Source organism: Gopherus flavomarginatus, chromosome 4 (genome assembly GCF_025201925.1).
Source record: "Gopherus flavomarginatus isolate rGopFla2 chromosome 4, rGopFla2.mat.asm, whole genome shotgun sequence".
Classification (NCBI taxonomy): domain Eukaryota; kingdom Metazoa; phylum Chordata; order Testudines; family Testudinidae; genus Gopherus; species Gopherus flavomarginatus.
In genome coordinates, this window is record NC_066620.1 from 135,625,830 (window position 1) to 135,649,826 (window position 23,997).

The window sequence follows — 23,997 nt, forward strand, 5'->3', positions numbered from 1 at the left end:
ATAGGACTAGAACAAAGATATGTTGGAGGGGATTTGGCAAGAACAGGTCACACTTGAGGAAGAATGGGCAGAAGTCTGTGCCCACTAGGGAACATTCCTCTCCAGAGCTTGGAATGGAACCCTAGATTCCCGAGTGTCTCCATTCCTCTGCTGTCTGCAAATATTTGTGGAACCCACTGGCAAAGTGTCCCATCCCTATTTAATGCTAGTCAGTACATATATGTACAACATGCTCTTGCTTTAACTACAGTAAGGAGCATCCAAGCAGACACATCAGTGTATTCAATAGTACATTTTGATGGAGGTAGAAGGAGGTTAAAATGAAGTAAAATACAGAATTTTATCTTTTAAGGAAAAACTCACTCTCTTTGGAGTGTCTTGAGATTTATTTTTCCCACTTAAAAAAACTGAATATCATGTAGAAAGAGACTTTTCCTCCACATCTACCATAACTAAATAATTCTGCATGCATTTTTAATTTACTAGTATTGTTGAATTCTTTGTAAAACTTGTTTTCATTTTTGTCTTGTACTGTTTTGAGGACTCAAATGGTAAACATTTGGGTGTGATGAAGCAAACATTAGGTTATCCAGCAATCCCAATTTTCACAGGATTGTTGTTCATTCAGAAAATCTGTGAATTGACCTCATTCTGCAGAAATGTCATTAGTGCTTTTAAAAATTAAAACAAGATCAAAAAAGACTTTTAGAATTTTTCTTTTAGGTAGGTTTTTGATATGCTGTACTGAGTAATGTCATACAATTAGTGTTCCTTAGAGTTCAACTGTTTTAAATTAACTTTCAGCTTTTATCAATAAGTTCTATTAAAGACTACATGTTAATTGTTTTGTTGTTCTCCCTCAGTTTTCTAAGCACTCATTTACAGTAAATTATTCAGGTAGAAAATTGTATTTTAATGATATTTGCCTCCTAGTCTCTCTTGTCACAAGTGATAAGTGCTGTATTGCGTTGTTGAACAATTCTAGATGGGAAGTGAATGTAGCTGTTCACCTCCTCATCTCCACTTGTCCAGGGCAGGGTTAACTGGATCAGTGGAAGAAGGGCACATCCATGGGGTCCTAGCTAGTCTGAGAGAGAGCAGCACTGCCCCATCATTACCCCTCAATAGCCTTGTAAATGAATAGAACTTAGGCAAAGTTTGGAGGCCCCAAGTCCCACTGTCCAATTGGCTTATTCATGCCCTGCATGCACACCTCATTGGCTTGATGGCACCCTTAGCGTGGAAGGAGAGGCAGCTTACATTGCTCTTCTCCAGCATTGATACCATTTGTGTCTGTTTTCTTTGTCCCACTCGGCCTGTCTCTTGGACTTCCTTTCACTGAGTGCCTCCCCTCCCCTCCATACACAGCCTCTGCCTCCATTTCTCCCTGCTAGATTTCCCACTTGGCACTAGCCAAAACCCAGAGCACTTTAAAGGGCCTTCAACTGGCAGCTAAAGGTGTGCGGGTTTGCCTTCTTCTGAGCACATGAGGTGCTAGTGTAATATTGATAGTCACTTGTCATAACTGTGTAGTCTGCGTCTAGTGCAGGTTAACTGAGGTAGCAAGGAGCCAGAGTTGCTGCAGCAGATCCAGTCTTTGGCTGGATAGTATTTGATTAACCCTTTACTGCACATTGCATGGTGAAGGGAGAGCTTCTTTATCTGTTGCAGAAAGTCATTCCTTGGTTAAACTCGCATTCCTCCCTCTTCCCCCCCTCCCAAAAACAAACAAACAAAAAAAACCCCTAAACCTGTAAGGGAGGATCTGGAGTTCTTGGTTTGAATCCCAGGTAAATTTCACAGGAGGGGGCTTAGGAGCTGCCTCTTAAGGATTGCTGTCCCTGTGGAGATGTTTAGGAACTGCACTACACTTACCTATCCAGATAGTTTGTGTGGGGAGGAGCCACCTGTCTGTTCCTCCCCTGTTTTTACCGAATAAAAGTTGCAGTTCGTACTTTAATCAAATCTCTGTGTATGGTCTCTTTATATGTTGTGCTGTCTGGCCGAAACCAACGTTATGCTCTCTGTAAGCATCTGTGTTATTCCTTTCCTGATTCTCCAAAATTACATTACACCAGCAACAGTAAGAGAATTAGAATAGTAACTATTTTATAAGACACAAATGATTGGGTTAAAAATGGGATGAGAGGTAGAGGAGACGAAGTTTATTGCACCCTTCCTTGTACGATAGTTGAGTTCCACCTGGTGAGAAATAATATTCAGTTTCCCCATTTTCTAACAATCTATAAATGGTTTAGCCTTTGGCACAGGGGTATAGCAGTACATAAAAACATAAGAATGGTCCTACTGGGTCAGATCAAAGGTCTGTCTAGCCCAGTATCCTGTCTTCCGACAGTGGCCAGTGCCAGGTGTCCCAGAGGGAATGAACAGAACAGGTAATCATCAAATGATCCATCCCCTGTCGCTCATTCTCAGCTTCTGGCAAACAGAGCTAGGGACACCATTCCTGCCCATCTTGGCTAATAGCCATTGATAGACCTATCCTCCATAAATTTATCTAGTTCTTTTTTGAACCCTCTTATAGTCTTGGCCTTCACAAAATCCTCTAGCAAGAAATTCCACAGGTTGACTGTGAATTGTGTGAAGAAATACTTCCTTTTATTTGTTTTAAGCCTGCTGCCTGTTAATTTCATTTGGTGACCCGTAATTCTTGTGTTATGAGAAGTAGTAAACAACACTTCCCTATCTACTTTCTCTATACCAGTCATGATTTTATAGACTTCAATCATATCTTCCCTTAGCCATCTCTTTTCCAAGCTGAAAAGTCCCAGTTTTATTAACTCTCCTCATACGGAAGCCATTCCATAACCCTATCCACAATGACTCCAAGATCTCCTTCTTGAGTGGTAACAGCCAATTTAGACTCCATCATTTTATATGTATAGTTGGGATTATGCTTTCCAATGTGCACTATTTTGCATTTATCAACATTAAATTTCATCTGCCATTTTGTTGCCAAGTCACCCAGTTTTGAGAGATTCTTTTGTAGCTCTTCACAATCTGCCTGGATCTTAACCATCTTTAGTAATTTTGTATCATCTGCAAATGTTGCCACCTCACTTTTTACCCCTTTTTCCAGATCATTTATGAATCTGTTGAATAGGACTGGTCCCAGAACAGACCCCTGGGGAACACCACTATTTACCTCTCTCCATTCTGAAAACTGACCATTTATACCTATCCTTTGTTTCCTATCTTTTAACCAGTTACCAATCCATGAGAGCACCTTCCCTCTTATCCTGTGGCAGCATACTTTGTGTAAGAGCCTTTGATGAGGGACCTTGTCTAAGGCTTTTTGAAAATTTAAGTACACTGGATCCCCTCGGTCAACGTGCTTGTCAACCCCCTCAGAGAATTCTAGTAGATTGATGAGGCATGTTTTCACTTTACTGAAACCATGTTGACTCTTCCTCAACAAATTATGTTCATTTATGTGTGTGACAATATTGTTCTTTATTATAGTTTCAACCAGTTTGCCCAGTACTGAAGTCAGGTTTACAGGCCTGTAATTGCTGGGATCACCTCTGGATCCTCTTTTTTAAAAAAGCATTGATTTGTTTTGTTGCCCTGTAGTTAATGTCCCATTTACTCAACTGTTTTTGGCAAAAAAAAATTTCTATTTCCTTTTGCCACCACTCAGTAGAAAATGAAAACAAACATGCTTGCACTGTTTACTTTCATTTTCTGCAATTTTAGATGTATTATTCATAACACCAAATCAGTATGTAAATAAAACCTATACTTAAGAGCAAGGTGCATAAGGTGAAATGTTTCTGCCCCATATAAAATGATTACTACATTTACACATTACATTCATTTTTCTACCAAGTGACGGTAGCACAACTAAAGTGGAATATTGTACTCCACTTCCCCAGCAAGGAACAACAGATCAGATACAAAAGGATAATTAGTGTTTATATTTTTTAAGGGAACATAATAAAATGTAAGGAAACAAAAGGGTATACTCCTTTGCTTCCTTATGATGTAGGAGGAGATGTTGGATGTGGTGATAGTTGACTTTCAAAGAAGTGGAAAGTAAACTGTAAGTAATTGAAAGAGCCCTGAAGTTGACAAAATTTGAAGACCAAAACTGCTGTAACTGGGCCTCACTTTCAGTCTTCTGTTCACTGGTACCTAATTACTCACAGCTGTCTCACTGGTTCTGTACTAGAAAATTACATGTACTTGCATTATTTCCGGCAGGTCCTGAAATATAAATTCATTAAAGATATTTGCATTTTAAAAGCAACTTTATTCCTAATGACTATTTATTTTTGTTTATACTAAATTGGAGATTTATAAAGCATGCTCAACTATCAGTACAGAATCTTTAATAGCTTTACTGCAAGTACTGCCTTAAGAAAATGGTATTTGAACCTACTGCAATGAGCTCTGTAAGGCAAGTGAAATTTCAGAAGGGACTTTTGAAGATCGCAACAGAGACACTGAACAGCACAAGTTTCAGTGTTGAATGTTGTTCTCTTTTTAGAAACGCATATTGAAAGAGTTTTCAGATTATCCCCTTTTAAATGTTTTCCCCCAAATTCACATTTTTTCCAACAGTTTTATAAAATGAAGTACTAGATCATGAGGGAAGGGAGAGGCTAGTAACAAGTCTAGATTTCTGTACATGCATCAGAAAGTAGAAAGAGAAACAAGTCCATCACACAAAAAAAGTCATGAGAAATTACTTGTTTATATTCATACATGAAAAAGCATTCTCCTCTGGATAGCCCAGCTTAAGCATATAATCAAAAATAAAAAAGACCAAAGTTCCTGCTTACAATGATCAATTAAAATAGTGTTTCTATAGTTTATTTGTACTCTAGCAATGCAAAGAGGCCCCAAACATGTAGTAAGTATGCCAATGTGACCTTTGTGTCCTGAAAAGGCTTCCACTTTAACATTTGCAGGCAAGTCTACAGCCGGTTCAGAAACAGATTGTGTAGTTCATCTTTGTTAAATTATTTACTCCTTTAAAAATAGTTTTCCACAGACATGGGAAGTATTTTTGTATAAAAATAAAAAGTTAACAAAGATGAAAGCATTTAAGTTTTTTTCCAACTGGTTTCAACCTCAGGATGAAAGACACAATTCTTTTCTTTGCTCCATTATTTTAAGAAGAATCTAGAAAAATGCTTTATTTTTCCGGTACACTGACCGTCCAGTGGGTGCTTACTACCTCTGAAACTGAGGTCCATGCACAAAATCTCATCTCTCAGGTCTGATAAATGAAGGATGCAGACCCTATCAGCCAGAATAATAAAGTGCCCCAAACAAAGTCTGCCTACACACAAAACCCCTTTGTTATTACCTTAAATTTGGTAAAATATCAGATAAAAGTATTAAATAATATCTAGAAAAGGTGAATTAAATGTTTGTTTACTCCTTATCAGACACTAAAAAAATTGATATTGAACCACTATTATCCAGTATTGATAAACTTAGGAATCTTATTATTTTCTGTTACCAAAACGCTCTGGTAACTTGATGAAGTGTTACCTCTTTGGGGTGGGATAGCACTTACGGAGGTAACAATTTGGTAAAAGTTTTCTTTGTTGTAAATATAAATTGACTTGTCTATATATTGACAATGATCTTTAAATTGAAACAAAAAAGTACCAACTGCGTACCATGGTATAGTAAACTGCATTTACAGTGGAATTTATTATTTTCTTCTAATGATTTATTATTTATGAGATTGTTGCCCATTGTGTGTCCATACAAAATTATTATTTGGTCAAGGGTCTCTATTAATGGCTGTAGTCATCCCGGGAGCAAATTGCCATGTAATCTTGTTGTTTCTGAAGTTTGGGATTTTTGTTTATTCAAGTTTATTCTCAATTTTAATTAAATGTGGAAAAATCCTGATTTGCCTCTACAGCAAAGTATAAGTATATAGGACCATTTTCTGAATTGATTTCTGCTTTGTAGAAATCCATGTTCTTTAATGGATTTGCATAAGGAGTATATCAGGGCAGAATCTTGCCCTTAGTTTTCTGTTAATGCTTATAGATCTGTATTAAGAAATAACACTTAGCAGTAAGTCTCAATATTAGCGCAGCAGGACTAGTGTGATATGGAAGGATCATTATTACAAACCCTATTTTTTAGTCTTATTTATACAGTCTATATACAATAAAATATTTGAAACAGTAACTTATATATAGGTGTTTAAAAAAATCTTGATTTCTGTTTTTGTACAAAAAACTCACAGTTTAAAGGGAGCATTTTATTCTGGGATAAACTTGGAACCTGATTCTGTGAACACTACGACTAGCACATATTACTATACATTTTCGCACTGCACTAGTAGAGCTAGTCGAGCTGGGGCATAGTACACTCAGGAGTAAGTGTTTTGCAGAATGAGGGCCTTTGAAATAGCAATGTTTGTGTGTATCCTTATTGCTATTGAAGATATTGGTATTTTTGGTTAGGACATCATTTTTCTGGCTCAGCACCTCATTGAGATTGATTGTGCAGTAAAATCATGCTCGTGTCTTTGTGGTATCAGTTTGTTAATGAAAATAAATGCAGTTATAAACTTTAAGTTATGGCATTTCTGCAGAATCAAGTAGAGAGAATGTGTTGACAGTGCAAAACCTAGGATTTAAACACCTAGCAATGATAACTAATAAACATGCTAAGAAAAGGCATGGGAAACATTTGAAAGATAAATGGATTCCAATTTTGACTGATATGATGTCTTTCACACTGGAGGAAACTACTGTAGCAGAGTGGACTCCTGCTCCATGAGAGAAGTTAAAACAGCCCTAGCAAGGAGCCATAGCTGGAGCCAGAAGCCTGGGCTGATGGCGGGAGTGGCTGCAGCTGGGGGCCACGCCCCAGACTGAGCCACAGGGCTGTATAAGGAGGCCAGGGGAGCCAGAAGCAGAAGGAGTCTCTCTGACTGGAGAGAGAGACAGGCCTGGCTGCTTGGGAACTTACCCAGGGGATCTAGAGGAAGGCAGGGCTGGGGAAAAGCCTTAAGAGCTGAGAAGCCCTAGGCCAGCAACTCCCCAGGCTGCAGGGTCTAATTCTAGGCCTGCAAGGTACTGGGCTTGCAGAGGGGCAGGCGGAGGTGGGTAAAGGCAGCCAGGCAAACCATAGGCAGCCAGGCAAATCCCCTTTGCCTATGATGAGTGGCTGATACTGCAGTCTGCCCCAGGGCGTGGGGGCTAGACAATGACTGGGCAGTAGGAGACCCAGTTAAAGGGGCACCGAGGTCCAGGGAGGGGCCCGGGGCCAGCAGAGGACAGGTGGATCACCAGCCTGCAGAGGGCACTCTGTAGCTGAAATCGAGCTAATTCCCCGAAGTAACCAGCAGGAGGCGCTGCAGGGGTGAGTATGCCCATTTACAGACACCCATTAAGATATAGGTGTTTTTTTTTGTTCTTATAGAGGCCTATAAGCGACAAAGAGTCCTGTGGCACCTTACAGATTAACAGACGTATTGGAGCATGAGCTTTTGTGGGTGAATACCCACTTCGTCAGAGCTGAGTTTGTGGCTTTATCAGAACTTCCATTTTAGAGTTTCAAACTGAAAGCAGCAGGAAAGACAAATCCGTTCATTGGTATAATAAAAGAAGTGAAATATTTGGCAGAGGAACAGACTGAAATTACATTTAAATTAAGAACAGATTATTATTTTCAGTGGATAGTTGGATAGCTGCATGTTCTTTCTACATGTCTTGTCAGTAAGCATGGATGAGTGGCAAAAAGTTAAGTACTGTGTTTAAAATGCAGATTTCACTTTCCTGGTAACTTCTTGCTGTTTGGCTTAAAAACACTCTACCTACTTTCCTGTCTACCGAAAAATATCCAAGTATAACACAAAGGTAATCTTGCCAATGTGTACTGTCATAATTCTAATCTGAGGGCATTTCTCTTTTCTAAAAGTTACTACTAACAAGGAATGATGCAATGGTTCTTCCAAATGCCTTATATTAACAAAGATAGCAAGATTACGGGAAAGGGCTGGAAGATTCCTGCAAGTTACTGCTCTGTAGTTACTCACTCTTCCTCATGGTACAGTAATTCTAATGCAATTACATGAATCAAATGGGCTGTAACAATTTCCAGAAATAGAGAATAGTGGCATTTGCACAGTTAATAATCTACTTCCAGTGTTATAAGGGAAAAGTCCTGGTAATAAGATGATTTTTTTCATCTTAAAGGAAATCTCTTTTTTGATTCCTTCATTTACACTAGTCATCCTCTAGAAATGTATCTTACAGGAAATATTTGAATGTGTTATATTTAGTGGTAAAATAGCCTTTGTAAAGAAGAAATTCTTAGTCAAAACTGTATGATGAGGGGTAAAATTTGAAGTATGGGTTAGGTCTCAGTCCCATAGGTTCCTTAGGCTCCTAAGTGTCTAACCATACATGCCGACTCTGTGAGTGCTCCAGGGCTAGAGCACTCAAGGAAAAAATTAGCAGGTACTTTGCACCCCTGGTAGCCAGCTGTCCCCCTCCCCTTCAATGTCTCCCACTTGCCAGGGGCCTTGCTAATCAACTCCTCCTGCTCCCTCCCAACTCCTCCTGCTGGCAATGGTTAGCTGTTCCATGGGATGCAGGAGGTGCTCTGAGGAAGGGTGAGGAGCAAAGACAGGAAGGGGGTGGAACTGGGTGGGAAGAGGTGGGGGGGGGGGCTTTGGGGAAAGGGGGAGAGTGGGGGTTGGGCCAGAGTCTGAATGGGGATTGGGCACCTCTAGGAAAGGAGGAAGCTGGCACCTATGTGCCTAACTAATCACTTTTGAAAATGGGACTTAAGACTCCTAAGTAACTTTTGGCCTTTTGTAAATTTTACCCAATGTTTTTAAGTTGTATGTTAGTGGTTTCTATTACCTTTATATTACCATTACATTTAAAAAAGCAAAAACAAATTATAGAAATCCAGCAAATTCAGAGTTGAGAGTAAACTTAGAAGAGACCCAAACATTCTGAAGTATAGAAATACTTCTAAGTATAACTTTCTCTCTCTGTTTTGTGTTTCTAACATTTAACACTCATTCTTGAAACCTATCTTAACATCTCTTTGAGGCAGTTATTTTCCCTTCTAGAGATGTAGCATATTTAAAAATGTGCAACTCACATCATTAGTTCTAGACTTTTTCTATAATAATGTCTCTAATAATAAATGTGGTAACTTGTAACTACTTTAACTCTTGCACTTTTTGTGCAAGTGTTATGATTTCATGATCTGGGTATATGAGATACGTATATGGAGACACTGCTATGACACTTGGATAACTACTTGCCTCATGGAATCATAGGGCCTAAATATCTGAATAATATTGCCCAATATTCTACATTTAAAGACAGGGAAGATGATAGGCTGACATTTCTGTGGAGGTAAAGTTAGGGTAGTGTGGCTATTTTAGTTGTGTATGTTCACGCTTTCAAAGGATTGCATTTTTTTAAGTTTCACACTAATTTTCTGGGTTTCTATAATTTATACACTTAATATATACATAATCCATTATATATGTGAGACTTAAATCTCATGAGTCCTCATTGTCAGCTTAAAAGGCTCATAAGCATTCCCTCTGAGCCTTAGGGACTCAGAGGTATTCACCCCATCCCTGCTCTGAACCTTAGTAGATTCTTTGAGGGCTCCTTCACAGTCTTAATAGGCTTCTAAGACAAAATTAGACTCAGGGGCCAGACAGTCAGTTTTGCCAAAGCAGGCATATTAGGCTTCTAATGAGACTACAAAAACTTGTTTAAAATATAGCGAATGGTGAATTACCAGTGAGGCTAAGGCTAATGAGGATGACAGACATTACTGGGGAGTTCTTCCCTTCTGTGAACCTCAGCCCCCTTCCTGAACTTTCCTCTCTCACCCAGCAGTTTTGCTAAGGTCTATGGAATTTAAGAGTATTTCAGAGGTATGTGCTTGTGCACAAGACAATGGAGAAATGGAGAGATGAGAAGCTTAGGATAGGGTGCCTCAGAGCAGCCCCTTGAGCGGTCTTAGGAAATGTGTTCAACCCTGAGCTAAACTGTATAGTTAGCCAGCCAATATGTTTTCTTATTGTCAGTCTCAAGCTTATTCTGTTTAAGCTTGTCAGAGGGCCAATGACTCTCATCAGGCACAGCAAGATCTGCCAAACCTCATATTATTAGAGCTGGGTGAAGATACATATTCCATTTCACAGAAGATTTAGCTATTTCTTAATTTAGTTTCATTCCAAACTGGAATAAAAATAAAAAACTTTGAAATTCTCTGTGAAAAGGGGATGGAGCCTTCTCTTTGGGAGAATCTGCCTGGTGACTGGCCAGGAGCCGCAGAGCCTGGACACCTTGGTTTCCAAAGGAACTTTATCGAAATCAGACTGTCTTGGCGGAACATTTTGAGTTTTACAAATTCCTACAAACCTGTTTCAGAGGTTTTTCTGACAAGCACTAATTATTATTTGTCTGTTATAGTAGTTTTTGGAAGCCCCAACGAAGATTGGGATGGTTTTGTGCTAGGCGTTGTACAGACATGTAATCCTTGTCCTAAATAGCTTACAGTTAAAATAGACAAGATAGACAAAGGAAGCACAGGAAATGGAAGCACAGCCATGGCCTGTCAGAGGTTACACAGCGGGTAGGCAAAGCCTTAAATACAACCCAGGTCTCCTAACAGCCTCTGTTAGGCAGATGTTTCTCAACTAGTGGTTTGTGACCTTCAACAGGGTCGTGAAAGTCAGAGTGGTTGTGAGGTGCTGAAAATTGTATGGCAATGTAAAGCAAAGAAAATCCTCTCTCTCCTACTCCCTGTACACCCTTACCTGTCAAGACTAAATATTCTGTCAATCTCTCAAAACACATTAATAAATTATGTAGGTTTAGCATTGTTATCACTGATATATTTGCTGTGAGAATACAAAATATAAAGGGGGTTGACAATTTTTTACTTTGACTGAGGTGTCACTACCATGAAAAGTTTGAAAACCCTGCATTGGGCCTCACAGACTGACAGTTGGGGAGAGGTGACTGTGAGGGATTCCCCAATGAACCTATTGAAGTTTTTGGGAGAAGGCAACAATCCTATAAGGTTTGCAGGGGGTGTGGCCTCCAGAAAAGATGCCAATGCTTAGAGCATGATATGGGAATTGTGGCCCCAACACTATTTTGGGAAGCGAATAAGACAAGACCCTTAATGTGTCTATTTGATGTTGAGCCTCATGCTCCCTTTTTGCATTCCTCCTTTTCCCACTGCTCTTTCTACATCTACATATCCTGCAGACTCCCTAAACATCATAGGAAGTTAGCCCCTTATGGTAAGAAATCAACAAAAGAAGCAAGAGTTCTGGAAAAAGAGGAGCTCGGGGAAATGGTGGGGTGATCCATGTCTGTTGGCCCACCAAGCTGGTAGGGGGTGGTGGGGAGCTACTGCCTCACTGGCTGGCCTGGGTCATGCCTCTGTCACTGGGGAATTATCAGAGGGAGGAGCACTGGCAAAGGTCTGTAGCGCGCACCTCAGGCAGGGGAGCGCCGGCAAAGGTCTGTAGTGTTGGGATTCTGCTCCCCAAGACGGGTTGGCTGGGGTAGGGGAATGCAGGCTCACCCAACTCCACTGCGTTCCAGCCCAAGGCCCTGACAGTGGCGGGGGGTCCTTCTGCAACACGCTGACCAAATAGACTAGGGTTTCTCAAACAGGGGTCACTGCTTGTGTAGGGAAAGCCCCCGGTGGGCCGGGCCAGTGTGTTTACCAGCCCTGTCCGCAGGTCTGGCCGATCGCAGCTCCCACTGGCTGTGGATTGCTGTTCTGGGCCAATGGGAGCCACAATCGGCAGACCTGCAGATAGGGCAGGTAAACACACCGGCCCAGCCCACCAGGGGCTTTCCCTACACAAGAGGCAACCCCTGCTTGAGAAACCCTGAAATAGACTCACTGCACTGTGCAATTCTGTCCCTGGGTTACTTCCTACCCAGTTGCTTGAGCGAGTCCCTCCAGCTCATCCTGGTACTCAGCTGCTGGCAGCTCCAACTTCCACTCCGCATCAGGCTCCTCCATTTCCTCGGGGTACTCAGCAGCGGACAGTCCTGGGAGCCCCAGTCTTTCCTCCTGGTCCAGGGCCTCCCCTGGCATGGCAGCAATGTCTGGAGGGAACAGCTGGTGGTCTGCATCTGCCTCCCTCCGTGGGGCTGCTCTGACTGAGTTAAGGGCCCCACCCTTTGTACTTCCTGTTCCACCCCTCCCCTTCGGGGGGGGTGGAGTAAGCTTGACCTGGCCCCACCCACTCAGGCTGAGAGAGTGGCTCTTTACCCTCAAGTTTGGAGGGAAGCCACCCTGACTCCCTACAGGTGGGAAGAGCAGGTAACAGTCTCATCACTACCATGGAATAGATCAATCCACTAAACATAGCTTTTATTGTCTCTCACTCTGTTCTAAAGCTAGGATGTAGCAGAATCTTCTAACTCTGACCACCACCACCGTCTTAAGTGTCTCAGTTTACTAATAGTTTATCTGATTAACTTCATTTTTGTGGAAAAATTCTCCTCCTTTCCTTAACAGGCTCTCCCATGACTGGCTGGCATTCTGAAGTCTATTTCTGTGGAAAAAAGGCTAGACGCTTCTCTTTACATCAAAGCTAAGGTCTCAAGCAGTCATTTGATAAGCTTCCTAGAACTAATGAGTCCTAACATTACTAATTAAAAATATTAACTTTTCAGATTTGCTTTGTAATCCCGTTACCTTTTGCAAACATAAATGCCTGCTTACAAGAGTTCAGAGAACTAAGTTTTATTATATATCTGATTCAGTTCAAGTCTGGCATCTACTAACTGAAGCTGATTTTTTAGGAGATTTAAAAGGAGTGTAAGGACCAAAGTAAGGTTTATAATGAAAACTCATTTGGAATCTTAACTATGGAGCAGCTACCACTGATCTGTAATGCAACTACCTTATACCTCTCCACCCACCCTTCCTTAAATTCTCAGGAATAACTGGAACAATTTTGCCATTGCAAAGTTCAGTAAACATTTTCAGGCAGTAGCAGTACAAAAATACTTACAGTCCATATACAGAAAATGATACTTGATGTGTGTGTGCAAACTATATTATGCATTCATTAAGGCATTTATTTTGCAGTAAGTTCAGGCCCGGAAGAAGTTAATGTAAGTATTTTAGAAAGGGTTTGTATTTCTCTGATAAACAGCACTCCCCTTCTGTTTGTGATCACAGGATGAAAGCTCTCTAAGCTTGTATATGTACATTTTTACTGCTACATCATGTAGTGTGCTCTTAAGATTGAGATCTCATTCCCCAGGAAGCATTTCTGTCTAAGATTAATTGCCCTTTTAAAATCCATGTTTGATGTATTCCTTTGGCTATATCCTGACTTGGTTTAACCCTCTTTGACCTGACCTCACTGACTGTTACCGCCATGGCTGAGGCAGAAATCCTTCAGCATGATGTATGCAGTACAGACTTCAGCCTGTGGTTTTCACATCTATGGATTCAATTAGCTGAATTTTTACAAAGGTTAAAGAATTTGTCAGACGCAGAACAAAACTCACCAGACTCTCTTAGGTTAATTGAATAGCTCATCTCTATTTGCTGTTCTACTTTGCTTGTCAATTTAAGAACTTGTTAAAGAACATAGAACAGTATTATGTGTAAAATTATTGTAGCAAAAATGGCAAATCAGCTTCTTTTTTTCTCTAGTTAAATATGAAATGGTATAAACATGACATGGTAACCATTAGGCTTTTGTTCTGTATAAATTTCCCATCACCTTGCAGGCAAATGTTTTTAACCTATTACTATAATTACTTTTGAATGTCCTACTCTGAGGACTTTATTCCTTGAAGATAAACTAGACAGTTATTCTGCTTTGATGAAAATAAGTAAGCCCCTGTTACCATTTGCTGTATTTTCACTTAGCTGGCAATACAAGTAATCCATCCATCAAGTTTTCCATCTTACAAATGGTCATCGTTACTTGATTAGCTGAAAAGTATGTCAAAAATACACACATTAGAATTAAAGCATGCTTGTATCCATGATTTTAAACATGGTAGCTTAACAAATATTAAGCAAAAAAAAATTGTGGTTAAGAATAAAATCCTTGCCAGCATTCTTGAAGTGAGTGTGACATTGTGTGTGTGGGGGTGGGGGGGAGAGGAAGAGAGAGAGAGAGAACGAATGTAGGGGGGGAGGTATGTGTGGTTTTGTATACATATTCATAAAGAATATTTGATGGTGTGGGAGGTTTTATTGCTTTGAGTTTGTTTGGGATAACCCATATTGTTGAAAATGATGAAGCTTTATATGTCCTTGCAAACTATTGCTAATAAAACCTTACCGTGTCATCTCAGCATTTGTTCTATCTATACTAGCATTTATTCAAAAATAGGTTTTAAAAATATTTTAGTTTAAAGAAATGGATCCATGGTATATTTAGCTCCCTAGCTTTGTATTCAGGTTGACCTAGATCCATGAAGTCAGCTGTACAGGATTCAGAGGGGAAGATAAATTGTTTTTATAAATTTATGAAACCTCTAAAAAATCTAAACTATTTTTTTTTTGTTGCAAGAATGATATAGTAGTTAAGATGTGTTTAAAGTATGTTCTATTCAAGCTAGAAACAAGTGCTTTTTTCCCACTGCAATGTTTTGGAGGAGTTTCCTGAGTATCTAGGGTATAAAGCTTCCATTTCTGGTCCTGTTTTACAGACTGCTGAACTTCTAATTCTGTCAGTGATCCAGGACTAATAGCTAAGGCAGCATATGGTTAGGGAGCAATTCCATACTTGTGAGAGAAGGAATACAAGAAAAGATTGTGAAAAAAAAAATTAATTTTTTTTTGTAAATGATATGTGCATGAAGTTGTATGATTGACTGTTGTAATGGTAGAGGTGGTGTAGTGGGCCAAACCAGGTATAAGGCATTCTAAAACACTTATTTAACTTCTAAAACTTTAAACAGTTCAGTTTGGTTTGGGTTTTGCATTATTATAGGTGGTTAACCCCCATAGTAGTAAGCACTACTAAAAATATTTTATTAAACACACAAGAATAAAGAAAAAGTTAAAGCACTCTTAACAAGACTTCCTACTTCCCTTAGAGCCTGAGGAGGTGAATGAGTAGTCCTCACCCAGAGGAGGAGCTGTATCAGCTGGTGTGCAGGAATCTCCATTAGACTGTGCTTTCGTTAGTACCGCTGATGCCAGAGAAGGCAGTTTGATCACTCCTAATAATGAGGAGTCCAGTACCAAAGAGACACAATAGGTCTTTCAACAACATATAGGATTTTAGTCACAAATATTTTGTTGCCAAGGATAGGTGAGTAGATGGCATTGATACCAAAGTAGATAATACCAGGGATATCAGTATTGGGGGCCTCAGTGCCAAGAGGCTGGTACCAGTTGATTTAAGGGATGGTGAGAAGGGTGGTCCTGCAGCACTAATCAGTGCTAGAAGGACCCTTTTTGGGCCTTGTGCTACTCTTTTCCTCTGATGCTCAAGGGGAGTCAAAAGCTGAGGTGGATTTTTTTTGGACTTAGTAAAAGAAACTTGGGGATTCTACTCCCTGATATCTTCCCCCTTGGTCACCTTCCCCTTACACCTATCCATATCCTTGGTCTTTTTGAGCGATGTGGGGAATGTGCCACACCAGAAGACCAATGTTTGCTTCCCAGTCCAGAGCTAAATCCCCTTCTCCACCTCACAAGGGAGTTTATTAGTCTGCATCATGGCAACAGATTTGATTTCTTGGTTGGGAATGGCATGCATATTCATTTGTATCTTCTAGTTATATCCTCTCAATTTGGGAATCATTTTTAATTTCAGTGGGTTCTGGAGCACCATCACTGTGAACCACTGGATCCTGTAAATCAGGAGGTAGGCTTTTCCATTTAGTTTGAGATCCCCTCCCATCCGCCTTTCCTATCCTGTTTCTGGAACCTTGTCTCCTGAGAGCATCCTACATCAGTAGGTGCAATCACTTCTTAATCTCAAAGAAGTGGATAAAGTTCCTCAAGAACACAGGGAAAGGGTTTGATTCTTGTTACTTTGATTCCCAAAAAGACTGTTGGTGCCCTATAGTGGATCAGAGACAAATGAACACCTTCAAGTTCAGAATGGTGACTGTGGCCTCAATAATTCCAACCATAGATCCAAACTCAAGGTGTACAGCTTTCAAACTCCAGGCTACTTTCATATAGCAGTTCACCCTATCCAGAGAAGGTATTTGAGGTTTCAGGTGGGCAGTTCCCACTATCAGTACAGGATGCGTACCATTTGGCTTATTGACAACACCATGAGAATTTAGGAAGTGCCTGTTGGTAGTGGCAGATTACCTTGGGAAACAAGAAGGCCAGTTGTTCCCATATTTGGATCAGTGTCTCATTCATGGAACATTGCATCAACGAGTAACAGACTCTGATCAAAGGACTCTGCATCATTTTGCCTCCTTAGGCCTGAAAGTAAATGGAGAAAAGCCCAATACTGACTCCATCAAAAGGACAGAGTTTTTATAAGAACTATGCTGGACTCCACATCAGCAGTGGCTTTATCTACCACAGAAAAGACTTCAAGCTATACTAGATGTATTCATCCACCTAGAAACTCACCGCAGAACTTCGGTGAGAACCTCCTGCATGGCTTCCGGCATATGCACAACTCAGCATGCCAGACCTTACCTTATATGTATGGAAGTATGGCTGAAGTCTATATATTAGCCAAGCAGATATTACCTAGATATATTAGTATACATTCTACCAGAAGGCTTGTCATTACATTTTTAGAAAGTCTGCAAAGGGATGTCTTTACCCCCTCCTTTACCATCAAAGACTGTGGTAACAGATGCCACCACACTAGGATGGGTAGCCCATGTAAACAACTCTAAAATACAAGTTTTATGGGAGCAGTACTTCATATAAATGTCTTGGAGCTAAGAGCCATTTGTTGGGTGCTCAGCTTTTCTCCAGCTTCTAGAATGACTGACAAGTCCTATTGTGAAAGACAACCCTACAGCCAGGTTTATATAAATAAGCCAGGGATAGCAATATCCACTCTACCAGAAGGCTGCAAGTCTGTGGAACTTTTGTATCCACCAGAAAACTACCCTGAGAGCAGTACCACCTGCAAGGATTACAGAATATGCTGGTAGATCACCTCAGCAGACAATTTTCAAGCGACCATGAGTAGCTGATAAATGACACAGAATACAATATGTGTTTCTGAAGTGGTGTCATCCATCCAAACAGCCCTTTGCTGCCAGAGAAAACAAGAAGTGTTTAAAATTCTGCTCCAGAGTGGGACAAAGTCAGGTATCCCTATCCAATGCCATTATGATAACATGGTCCCCAGCCCTGATGTATTTTCACCCTCCAATTCCATTAATCCCAAGCATTTTCAGAAAGTTCAGGCAGGACTCTGCCAAAATTATCATAGTACCTCCAATGTGGCTGGGACAATTTAGGTCCAAGTACTGAAGAATCCCTACATGCAACCTCCAATATAGTTGCTTCTCCTACCAGATGTGATATCACAGATGTGATCAAATCCTCCATCTGAATCCACATTTCCTGCATCTCATGGCATGGATATTTGCTGGCTGACTTCTGTGGAGGAAATCTGTGCATCTGACTTACAAAACATCATAATTCACAGTAGAAAAGGCTCTGAGAGGAATATTTATGCTGTTAAATGGAACAGATTTGTGCTTTGGGTGCAGTTATCTGGCACAGATATCAGACATACTTAATACTTCAAAGAACTCTGGACTGTCAATGAGCTCCCTGAGGGCTCACATAGCAGTCATCTCTGTTTTACACCCTCCAGTTCAGGGGTATTCCATATTTACACACCTACAGTAGCTGGATTCCTAAAGGGCCTTATGAAGATATACCTCCCAATCAGAGATCTGTCACCTTTCTTGGGATCTATTTATTGTTCTAACAGGGTTAGCCATTTCAGTCCTCGATCTAATTAACTGTTCATCCTGTGCTCTAAATAGGACAGCAGTCCAGTAGGATAAATAGTATGTGATTACTTTATTCTACTGTATGTACATACACATATTAAAGTTACATGAGAAACTTTAATTCTGGAGTTTCCTGTTGTGCAGTGCTTGACTGTGTAAACTTAATAGTCTCTGAAATAATTTATTTGTATGCTACACCATCTGTAATATGGGGTCAGGAAGGAGGAGGGAGACTGCCTGGGCTGCCTTGTAAGATAGGAATATGAAGCTTTCCTCAATAATGAGGACTGTGAAGTATACAAACATATGAATAGTAGTCAGTAGAAGAGCAGAGACTAGAACTCATGGTCATCTTCTGGCTCCTAGCCCTGCTCACTTTCCCTTAGGCCAAAAGGGTATGTTGTAGCTGCTGTTTTGTCGGTTTTCCAAAGCCTTTAGAATATGTCTACACTGCAAGTGAAGTTGTAACAATAGTAGTATAGATGTGACAGCATGGACTTCAGCACAGGTTAGCAACCAGATTGTGTACCCAGGGTTTCCACTAGGCTTGTATTTTGGTTGCCAGCCCATGCTGAAGCCCATGTCACCACGTCTATGCTACTGCTGTTACCCGTTCTATCTAAACTAGAGTTATCCAGTTTTGTCTATCCATGCTACAATCATAGCTTCATGTGTAGTATAGACATACCCTTAGAGAGCAGGATGTGGCTTGGTAGTATGCTTGCTGCAAATATAATGTTCTGAACAGCAAGTCTCTAACAGAGAGATGGTTAGAGGTTTATGTCTCAGCCAGATCTAGATTTCTGGATTTTCATGGGGACAGTAAAAGATTTCCCTGATCCAAGGACAATCACCCTGCCAATTTTAAGTCCCTATTCAAAACTGTGGAGGTACTAAAGATCTTCAAATACAACATTTTTTCTAATAATTTAACATTTACATAACTACGTATTTTTCCTTAACCACAGTCTCAAAAAGGGTTGGGAAAAAAAATTCAGCCTGAGGCAGAGACCAAGCATGGAAAATTTCTATCTGATCAAATAGAGTTTGATAAAGTTATAATTCATTGAAAATAGAGGCTTATAATGTAAACTCCTATAGTTAAGGCCCCAGTTAACAATGTTGCCTGTAATAATATAAAAATATTTGCTTATCTAAGTGTTTAAAACTACTGGAGTTTTCCTTTAAAAGAGACTTTTTGATGTAGCTATGATTTAAGTGCTCTTTCTAGTCATCTCTGGTTTTTTGGACTGTGATGTCTGACAATTAAGAAATTGAAAATAGTTCATTCATTAAGGGTGATTTAGCTTTTAAATTGCAGCTGTAATGTCATTAGCCAATGGCAGTTTACAATAGGTGGGTTCAGATAAGCCATCTCAGTCTTAATTTACCTGTCTGATTGCACATATTTTCTTAGTTTGTGGAACATCCTTAAACTATTTCTTTTTTCTTAATCTTTATTTATTAAAGCACTGAAGACTGGAGAATGTGTATTATAAATTTAATGAGTTTTAGCAGATGTGAGCCAAGAGGTAGAGTTTTGTGTCTGTTTACCTGCACTAATTTTCTTGGCTCAATCCAGTCACATTAATCTACAATTTTGTCCTCACTAGAATCATATACATGCAAAAATAGTAGGGACTGACAGCTATGTAAATACATGTTGTAGTTATGAATTATTGTTTTGAAGATATCTAGTTGTGGAGACATTTTGTCAATATATTAAGTACTTGAAGATATTTGCACTGTATCATAGAGAATTTATATGAAAAATCAGTTTGCTTTGACCATATTTTCTGGCATTTCCCTTTTACTATTGAAAACCTGTCAAAACCTTTTCCTCACTATCCTACTTCTTGATTCTGCAATAAAACATGTTGTTATTTAAATTTGAGCATTACAAATTGTGTTATCATTTGATTAAATAGAGGAAAACATGAAATGGTAGCCCTTATTTATGTTTGCCTGAAAAAAGAGGGAAAGAAAACTTAATCTTATAAACAATGATTGACCTTAAGTATAAAGTACATTTAAAATAACACTAATATTATAGGTCTCCTTTGAATATTCAACTGAATATTTTTGTAATAAAAACACTGTAGCAGTGAGTCTTGCAATATTTAAATTATGTGATTTATTTTGATAGTGAAATGTTACCATGACCAAATATCTTGGAATAATATAGGTTACTGGTTTGTGGAATGAAACGTCATGCTCCCATTATTCATTTTTCACTCAAGCCAAATGCATTTGCTCCTCAAGTTATGTGGATTGGTCACACTGTACCAGTGCATCAAAGTCCAGAAGTAATAGTCACTCCAGAAAAACCTCCTTGGATAAATAACATTTAATGTAGAATAAGGTGGAATTGTTTCCTAAAAATAAATAATTTTGCTATAAAATAATTTCTTCAGCAAGGTAACGAGCCAAAAGGATATTATAATGAAGCTGCATTTTGAAAGCTGTAAAAAATATTGCAATATTTGGTAAGAAATGTTTATTTTAACCATATTAAAAGCATCCCACCTTCCCATGGTAAACACATGGTTCGTGCAAGCTATCATTTCTTGTATACCATTGGCCGTGTATATTGATGACAGCTTGACAGATAATGTTTCAAACCCAGCAAAATGTCTGTTAATCTGAATTATCGTGTCTTATTTTAAAATGGCAGCAGTCCCATTTTATGCGCTGTCCACAATAAGGCCCCAAACCTGCAAACATTTATGCAAATAGGTAGTTCCACTGAAATGAGTGGGAGTACTTGCAGACATGCATTTGTAGAACCAAGGCCTAAGGTTAAACCAAACTAATAAGTAATGTGTTTAATCAAGGATTTTGTGGGATGGTTTCTTTGTATGTGGATAAGGCTTTTATTGTTTTTAAACACTGAACTATTTTAACCAAAATGGGACATATAATTCCCTGTAGGTAATCTATAATGCAGTACTTTGGGCAAGAATCCCTATCTAGTAGCTTATGAAACCAATTTCATGCTAGCAACAACCAGGTTCAAGCATAGCTGTTGCTAGCATTATTTGAACTGTAGTGAGGACAGAGATACCCATGCAGACGAGCTATCAGAACATGTTATGACAGGGTTGGCAAGGCTTTATCCTGGTTACAAAACACAGTTAAGATCCTATCTATGCTGTGTATTAGGAACCATGTTGTAACCAGCCCTTTGCCTGATAGAGCCAGCAAGTTTGCCTTCATTTCCTAGATTCTGCTATCTTACAAATTTTGTGGTGGCACAATCATTCTTTCTGTAGCCAATTCTGTTGGGAAAATGGGAGGTTTGTAAGTGATGGTATAGGGAAGGCAGTGACATTTGTGCACACTGTGTACAGATTTCTCTGTGGTAGATTCCTATAGTATAAGGATGTCTGAATTTGGCATCTAAACATTAAAAGGTTACTGGTTTCTTTTCTTTAACCACTTTCTGAAGCAGATCTCAAATTACCTTACTTCTCATTCCAAGACTCAAATAATCTGTCAAGCTTTTTTAAAGCTAGTTTTGACTCAGCATGTGGCCATCAGGTCACGATTTTAGCTGGTTCCCATCCTTTAAATTTAAGGATCGGAGCTTTTTCATCCTTCCGGACAAGTATAAGTAAAGAGAATTGAAATATTCTTAGCTTGTATCCCTCTTGAATTAGGAATCACTTGCTAACATAGTTATCCTAATAGATGAAACTAAGTGAGAAATTGGACTAATTCAGTTAACTTTCTGAGTAACTCTTGATAATGCTGCCATAGTCTTTAAATTTAGTAATTCTTATTAAAACAAATGTACTCCAGAAATATTCCAGTTATTTGAAATAGATATAGTGGCTTATTTTGTGTGTTACTTCTGTTTCAGTAGAACCCCTATAAAAGCATGAAAATTAACTGTTAAGCTTGGGGGTTCATGTTGTTTAGTTTTGATAGCTATACTTTTCTTAACTAAAGCAAGACATATCATTTGAGCAGATTTTTAAGTGTGATATCTGTAGCTGGGGAAGGTGGAGGTGTCTTTATAATTTTAAGAACAAATCATTACTGTCGGAGAAAACTGTAAGTAATGGACACTTTCATTGTTTCACTGTAACAGAATTTCTCAGAATTCATTTCAACTCAGTTTCTGTTTTAGACGATGCAAACTGCAGTTTCAGCTTTCTCCGTGTCAATGTTCCCTGCTCTTCATTCAGTTAAATGTGTAGTAGCAAGCCATTAATCACTTTATCACTGCCTGCAATGACTTTCAGCATACAGTAAATTAGACTTAAAGCTGTTTTGAACTGTGAATTGATTAGTGATCTTTATTTTTCTTTGCATTAGATGGAGAAAAGAAGACTCAAGTGATGGTTCATGGAATTGAGCCGATGCTTGAGACACCAGTACAGTGGCTAAGTGAACATATGAGCTATCCTGATAATTTTCTTCACATTAGTATTATTCCCCAACCTACAGATTGAAGAATCAGATGTATCAGATATAAGGATTATCCTCAGGCTGGATTTACCAGGGCATGTTAACCTTATATTTATGTCAGGCTTGGTGGAGGCAACCTGACCAGAAAAACCTCACTGCTGCAAGCCAAACAGGAAAAAAGATCCCCTCACTAGATAAGGACAATTGGGCTGGTCTTAGTTTGCATCACCACTGCTTTTCTCCTCAGTTGTGACATGAAAGACTTTACAGGACCATTGAAAGTCTGCTGTTTTCTTGTAAAATATAATGAAGCTGAAACTATTAGCCTGAAGAGCAAATGGAAATATGTGCCACCTGATTTGTATTTCTGATTAACAAATAAACAAGGGTTTTTCCGAATGTGACAATATTTCAGCTTTGGTTAGAGTGGAAACATTGGTTTAATTTTCTAGAAAATTAGACACCAAGAGAAATTGTTATCAATAACTTCTAGTAACTTTTTGTAAAAGATCAAGTTACAGTAAACCCAGATTTCCTTAATAGGAATTTCATATGTTTACAGTATGTCTATTGGTATGAAAACTGTCTTTAACTTTGATAACAAACAGTGAGAAATTTTTAAATAAAACCTCTGAACATATATTTTGTCATGTAAGAACATGCACAACTTAGTCACAAGTGTTTTTGATTTATATGCAGTTTGTCACTGAATATACTTTGGTGTAAGTTTATCATTCAAACTAGTTTTCAGTGGAATAGTAATGGTGTAGGATAATTTGCTCAGGAGCTGTTGTGGCATTCTTCTGATAATTTAAAATGTCTTCTGAGATAATTTTTTCTTAACTCAATAAAAATGTAAAATAATGTTGCAGATTATCATACCATTCTGTTTATTCCCATAAATTAGAAATTGGTCACATCACAATATGATAAACAGATGTATTGTTTTTGAACAATTTTGAATATTGGAAAATTGAGCCTTTTCTGAGCTAGTTCTCATTGTGAGTTCAGTTTCCTAATGTGGTCCCATGGTAATCAGCACATGAAGTATCAACAGTTTATAATCTCATTGCAATAGATTTTACTTAATTTACCAAATATGTTTATAGGTTACTGGAACTCATGCTCCAATATTTGTAAATTTTTATTACAATCATTGCAGTTGCTACAGCGATCCTACCTTTTATTTTATTTTATTTTATTTTATTTTATTTTTTATTGCATTCATCTTGTCATGAGCCATATTACTCTGTCTGCTTATTCTTGGTTGCTGCAGACAAGAGTATGTTGTAAGCATATTGTCATGTAAATGTTTTCTTAAAGAAACATGTTATTTTCTCCAAAAAACAAAAAAAAAAGAAAACATTTGCAGTTATTACTGAAATTTTGACTTACAAATGTCCTTATAGCTCTCACTGCTCTCTGCCCCCACTCCCTCCCAGTCCCCTTTTTAGGAGCACTTACCTGTATTTGGGCTTGTCTACATCAGAAAGTTGCAGCGCTGGTGAGGGAGTTACAGCGCTGCAACTTAGGAGGTGTACACATCTGCAGGGCACCACCAGCGCTGCAACTCCCTGTTTGCAGCGCTGGCCATACACCCGTTTTGTCTCGGGTGTAGAGGATCCAGCGCTGGTGATCC

The 23,997-nt window shown here is 39.1% G+C and overlaps 1 protein-coding gene across 1 annotated transcript in view; it reads left to right on the top strand.

Moving 5' to 3' along the window:
- The window catches only part of ATG5 (autophagy related 5), a 125,245-nt gene extending 102,016 nt beyond the window's left edge, over positions 1–23,229 (top strand). The window contains 1 exon segment of the mRNA XM_050951449.1: positions 22,266–23,229. Coding sequence (XP_050807406.1) covers positions 22,266–22,402 — 137 coding nt within the window. The 3' untranslated portion in view covers positions 22,403–23,229.
- Positions 23,230–23,997: the final 768 nt, after the last annotated feature.